The sequence below is a fragment of the Chroicocephalus ridibundus genome, chromosome 18 (assembly GCF_963924245.1).
Source record: "Chroicocephalus ridibundus chromosome 18, bChrRid1.1, whole genome shotgun sequence".
Taxonomy (NCBI): Eukaryota; Metazoa; Chordata; class Aves; order Charadriiformes; family Laridae; genus Chroicocephalus; species Chroicocephalus ridibundus.
Window position 1 is genome coordinate 8527564 of NC_086301.1, and position 12941 is coordinate 8540504.

At 52.9% G+C, this 12941-nt stretch overlaps 1 protein-coding gene across 1 annotated transcript; it reads left to right on the top strand.

The window, feature by feature from the left end:
* Positions 1 to 3224: 3224 nt before the first annotated feature.
* LOC134525063 (olfactory receptor 14J1-like) lies at positions 3225 to 8909 on the top strand (the record flags this gene model as incomplete). Its single annotated transcript, XM_063355515.1, has 2 exons — positions 3225 to 3347; positions 8163 to 8909. Coding segments are annotated over exons 1-2 (870 nt in total), but the record flags the coding sequence as incomplete, so codon positions are not given.
* Positions 8910 to 12941: the final 4032 nt, after the last annotated feature.

The window sequence follows — 12941 nt, forward strand, 5'->3', positions numbered from 1 at the left end:
AGTGTCCCTCAAAGTCTCCTTCTGGACAAGTTGCCCAACTTGGAGATGAGCAGGTAGAGGATTGCGGTGGGTGAAGAACTGCCTGAACGATAGGGCTCGACCCGGGCGTAGAGTTGCAGAGTAAGAAATCAAGGGCTGCGTGATCCTCACAGGAGGGCAGGAGATGCTCTCTTCTGGAAGGGCCATTTGTGCTGTTGGCGATAGAGCCACGCAAGGCTGCCTTGGTCAGACACACTCATCCATTGTTCGTGTCACGTTAAACTGTGCAAACGTAGACATCTGCAGTGCAGTGACAGGACACAGGCCTTCTAACCTTCCCATGAACCTCCAGCCTGAGCTTTCTCCCTGCACCCCCTTTGGAGGTGAACCTGAGCACAGAGCATGAGCCATTGCAGTTTGACCACTCAAGACCGTCTCCACCTTGGAGCTAATACGGGGCACAGCCAAGGTGGAGGCCCAGGGAGGAGGTGTTGCGGAGCAGCCTTTTCTGCTGCTGCAAACTAAAGCTAATCACAGACTGAATTTACTTATTTCCTGCTCCCTCCTTGATTTTTTTCTTTTTTTTTTTTTTTCCCTCTCACAAGCTTAGCAGTTTTCTTTTGAGCTGCCCAGTCTCATTTCTCAATTTCTCTATTTTTGAAAGTCATGTTCTGGAAGTTGCTCAGGGCCTGCTGATGACGCAAACGTCCATTATTCTGATAGTCTTTCTAACGTTGTTAATGATGCGGTGGGTGTCTGGGGAGGAGCACAGGTAGCACTAGCATTGCTGTCGTCTCTCCTGGGCTTGTTCACTAACTGACTTATACCCAGGTAGGAACATGAGTCGGGGAGAAGTGTCCAGAGAACCCCACGCAGGTGGTTTCCAGGGAAATGACAGAGAGGAAAAGAGGTCACCGCCGTCTCCTGCGGCACCGTGGAGTGAGGAGCGTGTTCCTGCATTGTGGCTTCTGCCAATGGTAAATCCCTTTCGGCATGCTCTGAAGTGCTGAGGCACCGTGGCGGCACAGCCACTGCCAAAAGCGGCTGCAGGCATCGGGGTGGCTTGGCTGGGCTCAGAGGAGCAGGTTTTGTTCGGCTTGGAGAAATGCCGCTGGTGAGACAGTCACTGTGCGAAGAGTCCTCCAGCAGTTTCCCACGCCCAAAGTCAGTCCAGCCCATGCACTAGGTGTGATCTCATGAAGCACCGAGTTATCTGGGCGTTAGAAAGAATATGCTGTAGGTTTGGGGCCGGGGGGTGGCGGAGTGTGTTTATACAAGGAGAAAATGCTGCTTATGGGCAACCTGCCTATAAATGGTTTCTTTCACTTAAAAATTTGTGTATGATAAATGCAAGTATCTGACGGTATTTCAGGAAATAAAAAACTTTCATTTTTCTACACGTTTTTTTTTCACTTGGCTAATGTGAATGCTTTTATGACATGTTCTAAACCGCTCTTCTCGTTATTCATATGTCAGAGTTTAAGATGACAAACAGAGCTGCTTGTTAATGGCTCACGTTCTTCACGTGTGAGCCGTGAGAAGTCCGTGTGCTCTGGGAAATGCAAAAGGGAAGGCTCAGTCTCCCAGCCGACGCGAGCATCGCTCTGCTCTGCAAGGGCTTACAGGGACTGGGGAACGTTTCTGCGCTGGGAACGGAGCCATGGCGCCCTCAGTAAGCTGCCATGAATCCATGCGACAGAGCAGCAGGGTCAGGAACAGGAACCGGAACCAGGCAGAGCTTGTCCAGAAGTTATAAAAGCCCGACCTTTTCAGGAAAACTAGATATCTCGGGAGATCACCCACTGATCTCCACTCCTCTACCTTTCATCGCCTTCCTTTTTTGAATGCTTAGAAAGCTCTTTGAGGTAGTGTTGTGATTGCTTGCATAACGCCTCCTTTTAGCACCCTGAACGCTCGTGATATATGCACAAATAGCACCTTTTCTGCCTTGTTGAAATGCCCCATGGGTGCATCAATGTACCTGATTCATTGACAGGTAGCAGTTTGTTTTCTTTCTTATAGACTTCACCTGTCAGCCATGTAAAAATGCATAATTTGGATCTAAGGCATGTCCCCCTGGTCTCTGTGTGTGTCGACAGAGCTTCGGGAGGTGGGGTCTTATCTCTGAGAAGAGCTGAGGGAACCCCCTCGCACTAAAATATAAATGAAAGCTGGTGTTGCCCTCACCTTCCCTCACCTTCCCTCACCTTCCCTCACCTTCCCTCACCTTCCCTCACCTTCCCTTCCCTTCCCTTCCCTTCCCTTCCCTTCCCTTCCCTTCCCTTCCCTTCCATCATCCTAGCAGAAAAAATATTTTTTTCTGGTCCATACATCATTTGGACGGAAGAGATCTGTTCTGTTTTCTCCTGAGAAGCCTTTGCTCAACGAGCAACTGGTGTTCCCCTCCCATACAGCCATGCAGATCTCGTTTGGGCTTTCCTAATTACTGCAGTCACACCTGCGCTGGTCTCTGTAGTCTTTCACTGTGCTTGAGGGGTGCGTGATGGTGCGTGGGCTGCTGCCATTGTCCAGTGAGCGTGTTGTTTGAGTTGCTCTGTGGACAGAAAATGTCCCAAAGAAAAGGCTTGGAGAACCACACAGCAGGACCTGGCTTTCTTCTTCTGGGATTCTCTGACCACGCCAACCTGCAAGGCCTGCACTTCACAGTCTTCCTGGTCATCTACCTCATGGTCATCACAGGGAATGGCCTCATGCCAAAAATGCTGCGGGCTTTCCTGACGGGAGACGGCAGCATCTCCTTCCTTGGCTGTGCTGCCCAGCTGTATTTCCTGGTTTTGCTGGGCAGCACCGAAAGCCTTCTCCTGGCCTCCATGGCCTACGACCGCTGTGTAGCTACCTGTGACCCCCTGCACTGTGGCCTCATCCTGAATGGGAGGCTCTGTGTCAGACTGGTGGTGGGCTCATGGGTGGCTGTCATCCCAGTACAAGTAGGGCAGACTTACCGGCTGTTCACTTTGCCCGGCTGTGCATCCCATAGCCTTCATCACTTCTTCTGTGATGTCCCCCCTCTGTTGGAACTGGCCTGTGCAGACACTTTCTGGAACCAAGTGATGCTGCACACCATCATCCTGCTCTTTGCAGTCCTTCCCTTTTCCTTGATGGTCGTTTCTTACACTCAAATTGTCAGGGCAATGCTGAAAATGCCTTCAGTTCTGGGCAGACGCAAAGCCTTTTCCACCTGCTCCTCACACCTGGGGGTGGTGACTCTCTTCTATGGCTCCGTCATGGTTGTGTACTTTAAACGACGGTCAAGAGACTCTGCAGACACTGACAAATACCTTGCCCTGTTTTACACGATTGTGACCCCCATGCGCAACCCCGTCATCTATAGCCTGAGGAATAAGGAAGTGAGAATTGCCCTGAAGAGGCTCCTATGGAGAAAGTGATAGAGCAGAGTATGTGAAAGGAGCCCAAATAGTACCAAAAGTCCCAACAAGGTACTCGGTTGTGTGAACACAGGTGTCCCATAGTAGCTTAGACAAAACCGTCTCCTGCCTGGCTATAATCCTCCTCAGGAGGGGGACAGGTCTCCCGGGGCATTCCTGGTATCTCTGATAGCTCCACCTAGGTATCTTCATACTCCAGAGCAGCTTCAGCTCCCCTGGAGAGCTGACTGCAAACAGCTTGTTCAGGCTGTGTCTGCCCAAGCTGCCAGTACCTTTAAATAAAACAGTCGAATCAGTCAAGAGGGATTAGAGGGTGACTCATCCAGTGAGAAGAAGACGACTAACCTCAGGCTGGGAAATCATTTGCTGGACCCCATTGACTATCCAGAGTGTCCATGGATGGCATCAGCTTAGGAGAATTGAAGGACCTGAAAGTCATCTTCCCCTCCTATCATATTTTGCATTGAGCTGTACAATGCTTGACAAACTCAACATGAATAGATCAAAAGCAAAAGCAAACCCGAAATCACTAGGAGATTTTCATGACACAAATGGGCAAAGCTGTGAGTAACAGAGCCTGAAATCGACGTGCAGCCTGCTTTGAGCAAGAGGTTATGCTGGAGACTTCCCGTGATCCGTTGCCATCTGAATGGTTTTATGAGTCTACACAGCATTTCTTCGAAACTGACTTTGCTGATAAGATGGAGAAACAAGACTGAGACTGATTGACTGAGCTTTTGCAATGTCTGCCTTAGAATGAGATGGGTTCTCCCTGTGTCTCTCCAGTGGTGGCAAAGTGGGCTGAGATCATCACGTGCACATGGAAACCAGTGACGAGTGGCGTTCCTCAGGGGTCAGTACTGGGACCAGTGCTGTTTAACATCTTTGTTGGTGACATGGACAATGGGATTGAGTGCACCCTCAGCAAGTTTGCCGACGACACCAAGCTGTGTGGCACAGTCAACACGCTGGAGGGAAGGGATGCCATCCAGAGGGACCTGGAGAGGCTTGAGAGGTGGGCCTGTGTGAACCTCATAGAGTTCAGCCAGGCCACGTGCAAGGTCCTGCACCTGGGTCATGGCAATCCCAGGCACAAATCCAGGTTGAGCGGAGAATGGCTTGAGAGCTGCCCTGAGGAGAAGGTGGTGCTGGTGGGCGAGAAGCTCAACACGAGCAGGCAAAGTGCACTTGCAGCCCAGAAAGCCAACCGCATCCTGGGCTGCATCAAAAGAAGCGTGGCCAGCAGATGGAGGGAGGTGATTCTGCCCCTCTACTCCGCACTGGTGAGACCCCACCTGCAGTACTGTGTCGAGCTCTGGAGTCCTCAGCACAAGAAGGACATGGACCTGTTGGAACGGGTCCAGCGGAGGGCCACAAAGATGATCAGAGAGCTGGAGCCCCTCTGCTCTGAGGACAGGCTGATAGAGTTGGGGTTGTTCAGCCTGGAGAAGGGAAGGCTCCGCGGAGACCTTACAGCGGCCTTCCAGTCCCTAAAGGGTGCCTACCGCAAGGATGGGGAGGGACTCTTTATCAGGGAGTGTGATGACAGGGCACGGGGTAATGGCCTCAAATTGAAAGAGGGTAGATTTAGAATGGATATCAGGAAACAATTCTTTACTGTGAGGGTGGTGAGGCACTGGAAGAGGTTGCCCAGAGAAATTGTCAATGCCCCATCCCTGGAGGTGTTCAAGGCCAGGCTGGGTGAGGCTTTGAGCAACGTGGTCTAGTGCGAGGTGTCCCTGCCCAGGGCAGGGGGGTTGGAACTGGGTGATCTTTAAGGTCCCTCCCAACTCGAACCATCCTGTGATTCTGTGTGATTCTGTAAAGATATTAAAGTGATCTGTCCCCAGATACCAAGCACTGAGGAACAAGCATCAGGGTGACCATCTGCACACAAACATTAACAGCTGACCAAATGGAGCTTGAGGCCAGGGGCAGCTGGAGAAATGCTGGGATTTGGCCAACAGAAATGTCTTGAAGTTTTGCAAGGAGAAGTGTCCAGTCCTGCATCCCGGGGAAGAATAACCCCAAGGCAGCAGGACAGGCTGGGACCTGATGTGCTGAGCAGGGACCCTGCGGAGACGGGGCTGGGCACCCTGAGGGACGCCTCATGAGGCAGCGGTGCACGCTCACTGTGGACAAGGCCGGCTGTCTATGGGGCTGCAGGAGGAGGAGCGTGTGCCCCCCAGGCAACTTGAGTCACCTTCCCCTTTCACTCAGCACTGCTGTGGCCCAACACACACAGCTGTGTCCCAGTGTGCGGCTCCCCATTTTGGAGAAGTGGAGAGGACCAGGAGAGTGTCCAGAGGAAATCTGCCATGATGGGCTTGAGGGCCCAGTGCACGTGTGCCATGTGGTGAGGCTGAGGGACCTGGGCTTCTCTGGCCCAGTGGCAGGGAGGCTCTGGGCTATATTGGAATAGCCTGAAACTGGTTGCAGGGTTGCTTGTGAGATGATGGATCTTCTCTTTGGAAGGAAACAGCAGGAGAAAGAAATAATGCAACAAAGGTCAGCTTGGGGGGTTGAGACTGGACACCAGGAGAAAGAAATGCCACTGCAAGGGCAGTGCTGTGCTGCAACAGATCACCCAGAGGGAGTCGGGATCAGCCCAAGGCGTTGTGTTTCAAGAACAGCCAAGGACGACGGAGAGAGGTCAGTAAAAGCAGTGAGATGCTGAGGGGAGAGCAAGACGGGGAAGCAGGGGGGATGTCTGCAGCCTGCAGGGGAAGAGGAGCAGATGTGGGACACCATAGCACAGTCAGTGGTGGAGACGATCAAGGGAGATGGCAAGGCTGAAAGGCCCCAACAGTGCTTATGTCTTTCTCCTCTTGGCTGTGGCTGTTGTCTGTGCCACCAAGGCTACCAGAAGACACCTTATCCTTACAGCACTAGGGCCTTGGCGCCTCCTCTTCCCCACCCGGGAGCCGTCATTCTGTGTTTCTGCCCTTGGCGTTGCACGTCCTCCCATCACAATGCCCCAGGAAGAGCCCTGAGCTGTGGTTGTGGGGCAGGATCTCCCTTCCCAGGGGCTGGAGGCCAGGGCTTGGCCCTTTGCCTTCCTCTCACACATTCAGGAGTAGCCAGCATCAGACACCTCTCCATTGCCTTTGCCTACCTGCCCTCACTGCCTCCAGTTTTCCCTCAAACGAGCCCCCAGGAGCCTTTGGCAGTAATGGCCCTCAGTGGGACCCATTAACGCTCCAAGAAACTTTCATAATTACATCTGACTTTGACTTCTGGAGAGGTTTCATCAGCTTCCCCTGTGTCTGAGCTTCATGGGCTCAGCACCAAAACCACCAGAGCGGTCAATAAAATGCCTTGAGCTGGTCCTCTGCCATTAAACTGGTCCAGGCTCCTGGGATGGAGGAAAGTCATGGCAAGGAGCTCCTCTGCCAAGCGTGAGAGGAGACGAGCAGGCAGAGAGAGGTTAAAGGCAGCTGGGAGTGGGAGGACTCTGAGAGCTCACAGAGAGAGAAACCTTCACAGCCCTTGATACGGTAAGTCTCTGGGTGCAGGGCAATGCCGCTGCAGTTCCTGCAGGGATCTCCTAAAGCTCTCATAGCCCAAAACCTATGGGATCTCTCTCCTGGGTAGAGCAGGAGGACATACCCAAGATCAGAGATTCTCTGCTGCACCACCAGAGGCAGTGGACATTTCACAGGGACTTTGCCAGAAGCACCTCAAGACAAGCGCTACCTGGGAGTTGTCCTGGTTTCAGCTGGGAGAGAGTTCATTTTCTTCCTAGAAGCTGCTGTGGTTTGGATTTAGTATGAGACTAACGATGATGAGACATTTTGGTTGAGTTGTTGCTAAGTAGTGTGTATGTTAAGTCAAGGACTTGTTCGGTTTCCCGTAGAAAGTGAGAGGGAGCACAGGCAGGACAAGCTGGGCCTAGGAATATTCCATACCACAGACGTCATGCTCAGTATAGAAATGGGGGTTGGCCGGGCGGCAGGAATCCGTGTTCGCTGCTCGGGATGGGCATCGGGTGGTAAGCAATTGTACTGCATCACTCCTGGTTTCCTATATTCTTTTACAATGATTGTCATTTTCTTTCCCGTTACTGGTCTATCAAACTGTCTGTATCTCAACCCATGAGATTTTTATTCCTTTTTCTCCCTCTTCTCCCTGTTCCTCTGCAGGGGGCCAGGGGGGAGCGAGTCAAAAGCTGCGTGGTCGTTCCCCCCCGACAAGGCTGAGGAGTGAGCTGGCTCTGCTCATGTCACTGCAGCTTTAGGACAACCAGGAGCTTCCTTGAGGTTTTCCTGCAGGAATATGCTGAGCAGCTCCTCTGCGTTACAAGTGGATTACAGATGAGGTAACTAGTGAATGTCAGACGCTGTAACCCCTTTCCCAAGTCCCCGCTGCTGTGGAGCAGGGATGACTCCTTGGGAGCCCACAAGCAGAGCTCTGCTCCTCACGGCACACTTGGCCAGCAACAATGAGAGCTCCAACAAGGGCAATGCAGAAAGCTCCCGGAAGGAAGGACACAGGCAAAGAGTGTTTTCGGGGCTTGGGTTTGGAAGGGCAGGCAATGGGAAGAGATTTGCTCAGAGCTGTCCTGACTTGTGAGTGTGCTTTCCTCCTTTGGCAGTACCTCGGGAACAAAGGGATCCGATGTCCAACGGCAGCTCCATCACCCACTTCCTCCTGCTGGCATTCGCAGACACGCGGGAGCTGCAGCTCTTGCACTTCTGGCTCTTCCTGGCCATCTACCTGGCTGCCCTCCTGGGCAATGGCCTCATCATCACTGCCGTAGCCTGTGACCACCGCCTCCACACCCCCATGTACTTCTTCCTCCTCAGCCTCGCCCTCCTCGACCTGGGCTGCATCTCCACCACTCTCCCCAAAGCCATGGCCAATTCCCTCTGGGACACCAGGGCCATCTCCTACTCGGGATGTGCTGCCCAGCTCTTTCTCTTTCTGCTTTTGATATCATCAGAATATTATCTTCTGACAGTCATGGCCTACGACCGCTACGTTGCCATCTGCAAACCCCTGCACTATGGGTCCCTCCTGGGCAGCAGAGCTTGTGTCCACATGGCAGCAGCTGCCTGGGGCAGTGGCTTTCTCAATGCTCTCCTGCACACGGCCAATACATTTTCAATACCCCTCTGCCAAGGCAATGCCCTAGACCAGTTCTTCTGTGAAATCCCCCAGATCCTCAAGCTCTCCTGCTCAGACGCAGACTACCTCAGGGAAGCTGGGCTTATTCTATTCAGTGCCTGTTTATTCTTTGCCTGTTTTGTTTTCATTGTGGTGTCCTATGTGCAGATCTTCAGGGCTGTGCTGGGGATCCCCTCGCAGCAAAGACGACACAAAGCCTTTTCCACGTGCCTCCCTCACCTGGCCGTGGTCTCCCTCTTTATCAGCACTGCAGTATTTGCCTACCTGAAGCCCCCCTCCATCTCCTCCCCATCCTTAGATCTGGTGCTGTCAGTTCTGTACTCGGTGGTGCCTCCGGCAGTGAACCCCCTCATCTACAGCATGAGGAACCAGGAGCTCAAGGATGCCCTGAGGAAACTGATTGGACGTTTTTTCATCAGCCATAGATTGTGTACCTTCCTCTGCAAATGATTCCCTGTATCTGTTGTGATGGGTCGAGCCTATCATTATTCATCCCCCGCTCCTTAAATATCCACCTGTCTTGTGTGACACAAAAGATTTGTGTAAATGAAGAGTCAGGCGCTCTGTGTGTTTAAATAAAATAAATGAACCATTGGCAACTACTTTTTCTGAGACCCATCATCAGCAGCGTCGAATGGATGGGAAATGAGAAGACCTTTGTGGCTGCAGCAGCCTGGGGCAGGCTGTCCCAGTGCCACTCTGTCACTGGGGCGGCAGGAGCTGCCTGAGGGTCCCCAGGGCCAGGGCTCTTGTACCGGGCTGGGGAGAGGGGATGGCACAGAGGGGCTGCAGACCCCTCAGAATATCCTGGGGAGGAGGACCCGGGGGCCCACTGACTGCCTTTTCCTTGTGCCCAAATGCCCCCCGTCTCTGGGGCTGACCCTCCTCTGCCCCCCAGCAGCTGCGGTGCCCTTCAGAGGGGCTGTGGCTGTGGAGTGAGTGCCCAGAGCTCTGCAGCACCCTGGGGCGGGCTCTGCTGTTGGGCCAGCGCAGACTGGGCTGGGATGGAGAGAGGGCAGGGGAGGTGGGAGAGCTTGGAGGGAGCTGGGCTGGGCTGGAAAGCGCCCAGGAGGAAAAATCCTCGGAGTGCAGCTTGTACCGTGTGACCATGCGGGGTGAGGACTCTCACCAGAGTGTTTCTGGTGCAGAGCCAGGGCTTGTGGAAAGGGTTAAAGCCAGGCAGGTGCAGGAGAGAGGAGGCTGCTCTGTGGGGGTACCTGTTAGGGTAGGTAGGCTGTTAGGGGGTACCTGTGGGGCAGCCCTGCATGTGAGCAACACTGCCTGCAGCAGGAGAAGGAAGCGGCCGTTGATCTGACTGTACTGGCTTCTCATTCACTTCCATGGTCACAGGGAACCCAAGCGCTTCCCCCACCATCATCAAGGGGAGAGAGAGGGGAAGAAATCAGCATTAGTCAGCATTTAGGCACCTCAGGAGGTCTCTGCTTGTAGCTGCTGCTCCCAACAGGATGAGCTATGGGATCAGACCAGGTTGCTAAGGAATTTATCCAGTAAGGAATTAACAATACTAAAGGATGTAGACAGTGCAGCCCCTCTGGGCAACCTGCTCCCATGTTTGTCTCTCCTGATGAGGAAGAAGGTTTTCCTTATCTCTAGCTGTCATAGTTCTGGTGGGGATAGGGTTAATTCTCCCTGCTCTTCCATGCCATGTGAGCCATGCCCACCCTGAGCTGCCGGGGGAGGGGGCAGGACTTCTCCGCTTGGAGGGGGCTGGGGTGTCCAGGGTCCAGGGAGTGGCGGGGAGCGGCGGTTCCCTAATCATCTTTGTATGTTCCTCTGTCCGTGTGATTGTTGTTCTTTGTTTTCTTGTTCCCTTTGCTGTTCTGTTAAACTGCCTTTGTCTCAACCCAAGAGTTTTGCCTTTTTCTTATGATTCTTCCCGTACTGGGAAGGCCCGAGCGAGCGGCACGGGGTTCTTTGTTGCCGTCTGAGGCCAAACCACGACAGTCCTTTTTGGCACCCAACGTGGGGCTCGAAGGGTTGAGATAACAACAGAATTCAACTAGAGCTGGGAAAAACAATTTTGTTGTATGCGTTTATTTTATTAGGTAAATTGTTGCTTGGTTTGTTCTCGTGGCTGTGTTATGTAAATTTCTATATGGCTCATGTACTCCCTGCGATGATGGTTGCTACTTCTGGGAGAGGGATCAGGATTATTATTTTACTGTCCTGTGCGATATCAGCTTATGATATGATAACATTACTGTTCAGACAGTTACTTTGGGGTGTTTATGTGGTATTGCTGTCCCTCCCGTACATTGGGCACCGTCTCTCACAATTTATTAATAATTACACCCCGTCTGGGGGGGAAACGGGGGGACACTTTCCCCAACTCTTTTGCCTCCCTTTCTCCTTTGGGTCAGGTATGACAGCTTTTGAGAATGTTGAATATCCTTGGGATGCTCAAACCAGCCTGGTCCTATCGTTATGTCTCCCGAACGTGTTCCAGGTCTTGGTTAGGGTTAAACGACTATTTAAGACTACCACGCAGAGATCTGCTCCGAGGCTGGACAGTCAGGGGTGGCATGGCATGTGGGACAACGTGGGCAGGTATCTAGAGAACTTCTCGCCTCCAGTGGTCTGGGACTTCACCCCTGAACAATTACAGGACCCTGACAGAGTGGTAGAATATCTGAAGGGAAAATGCTGTGGCTATTCTGGAGAGGCACAACTCACCGCACTGTGCTGGGCCCTGGCCAGTATCTACCAGGCACTGCTCAGTGGTACGCAGCACCCTCGGGGGAAAGAGATGGAGACCAGGCCGACAGACAGTGTGGCTACTGCAACCCCTGCGACAGACACTGCGGCTACTGCAACCCCTGTGACAGACGCTACGGCTAATCCAACCCCCTCTGTGGAAGCCACTGCCGCTGAACCAGGGAACCAAGGAAGTGGACTACCATGGAAAGAGGTATCCAGTGCCTGAGAGAATTAGCCGTGCGGGAGATGGTTTATTATGACTCGGATGATGCAGACTTACCCACAGACCCTGATGAGGTGCAATGCACAAGGCCCACGTGGCAGAAGTTTGCACGGAGCGCACCATCGTCATATGCCGACTCACTGGCAGTAATGGAATGGAAAGGCGAAGAGGGACCAAGGGTGGATGAGGTGGCTGGCCGGCTCCGGCCATATGAAGAAAGTCTCTCTTCCCCCCTTGTCTCAGCTGTGGAGAATCTGTCGCGGAAGGTCCAGCAACTTGAAGAGAATATCTCCTACTCCCCACCTGTACGGGCCAGCGTCTCAGCTCTTAGGAGCAGGCGTTTCCCCACTCAAGAGAGAGAGTACAGAGGGTACACACCACGAGGCACCCTGTGGTTCTACCTGCGTGACCACGGGGAGGACATGAGGAAGTGGGATGGACAACCTACTTTGATGCTGCGGACATGGGTACAGGAGTTGCAAGGAAGGACAACCACAAAAGGGGATCCCTCCAGGAAAAGTGCCGCCCCGGTCTCCAGGGGGCAGTTGCCCAGACAGAGCAGAAGGCCTGATCTTGCTTCTGATCCTCTTGAAGGAACTTCCAAGTCATTTCTGCAAGAAGTGAGTACCAGATAGTATGACCAGGATTAGAGGGGCCCTGCCTCCGGCCAGGTGGAGGAAAGGGACAACCGGGTTTATTGGACAGCGTGGATCCGATGGCCTGGCACATCAGACCCACAGGAGTATAAGGCTCTAGTGGACACGGGTGCACAGTGCACCCTAATACCATCAAGCTACAGAGGGGCAGAAGCCATCTGTATTTCTGGGGTGACAGGGGGGTCCCAAGAGCTGACTGTACTGGATGGAGGCTGAAGTGAGCCTAACTGGGAATGAGTGGCAAATGCATCCCATTGTGACTGGCCCAGAGGCTCCATGCATCCTTGGTATAGATTACCTCCCGAGAGGGTATTTTTATGTGGGTATTTAATGGATGTGATCAACAACATAGCAGCTATGTCTCCACCAACTAGTAAAAAGGAAACACAAGCTCTCTTAGGCATTGTGGGGTTTTGGAGAATGCATATCCCACATCACAATCTAATTGTAAGCCCTCTGTATCAAGTAACCCGGAAGAAGAACAATTTCAAATGGGGTCCTGAGCAACGACAAGCTTTTGAACAAATCAGACAGGAAATAGTCCATACAGTGGCCCTGGGGACAGTCCGGGCAGGACAAGACATTGAAAAGGTGCTCTACAGCGCAGCCGGGGAGAACAGCCCTACCTGGAGCCTCTGGCAGAAAGCACCAGGGGAGACCCGAGGTTGACCCCTGGGGTTTTGGTGTCGGGGATCCAGAGGATCCGAAGCCCGCTACACTCCAACAGAAAAAGAGATCTTGGCAGCATATGAAGGGGGTCGAGCTGCTTCGGAAGTGGTTGGTACAGAAGCACAGCTCCTCTCAGCACCTCGACTGCCGGTGCTGGGCTGG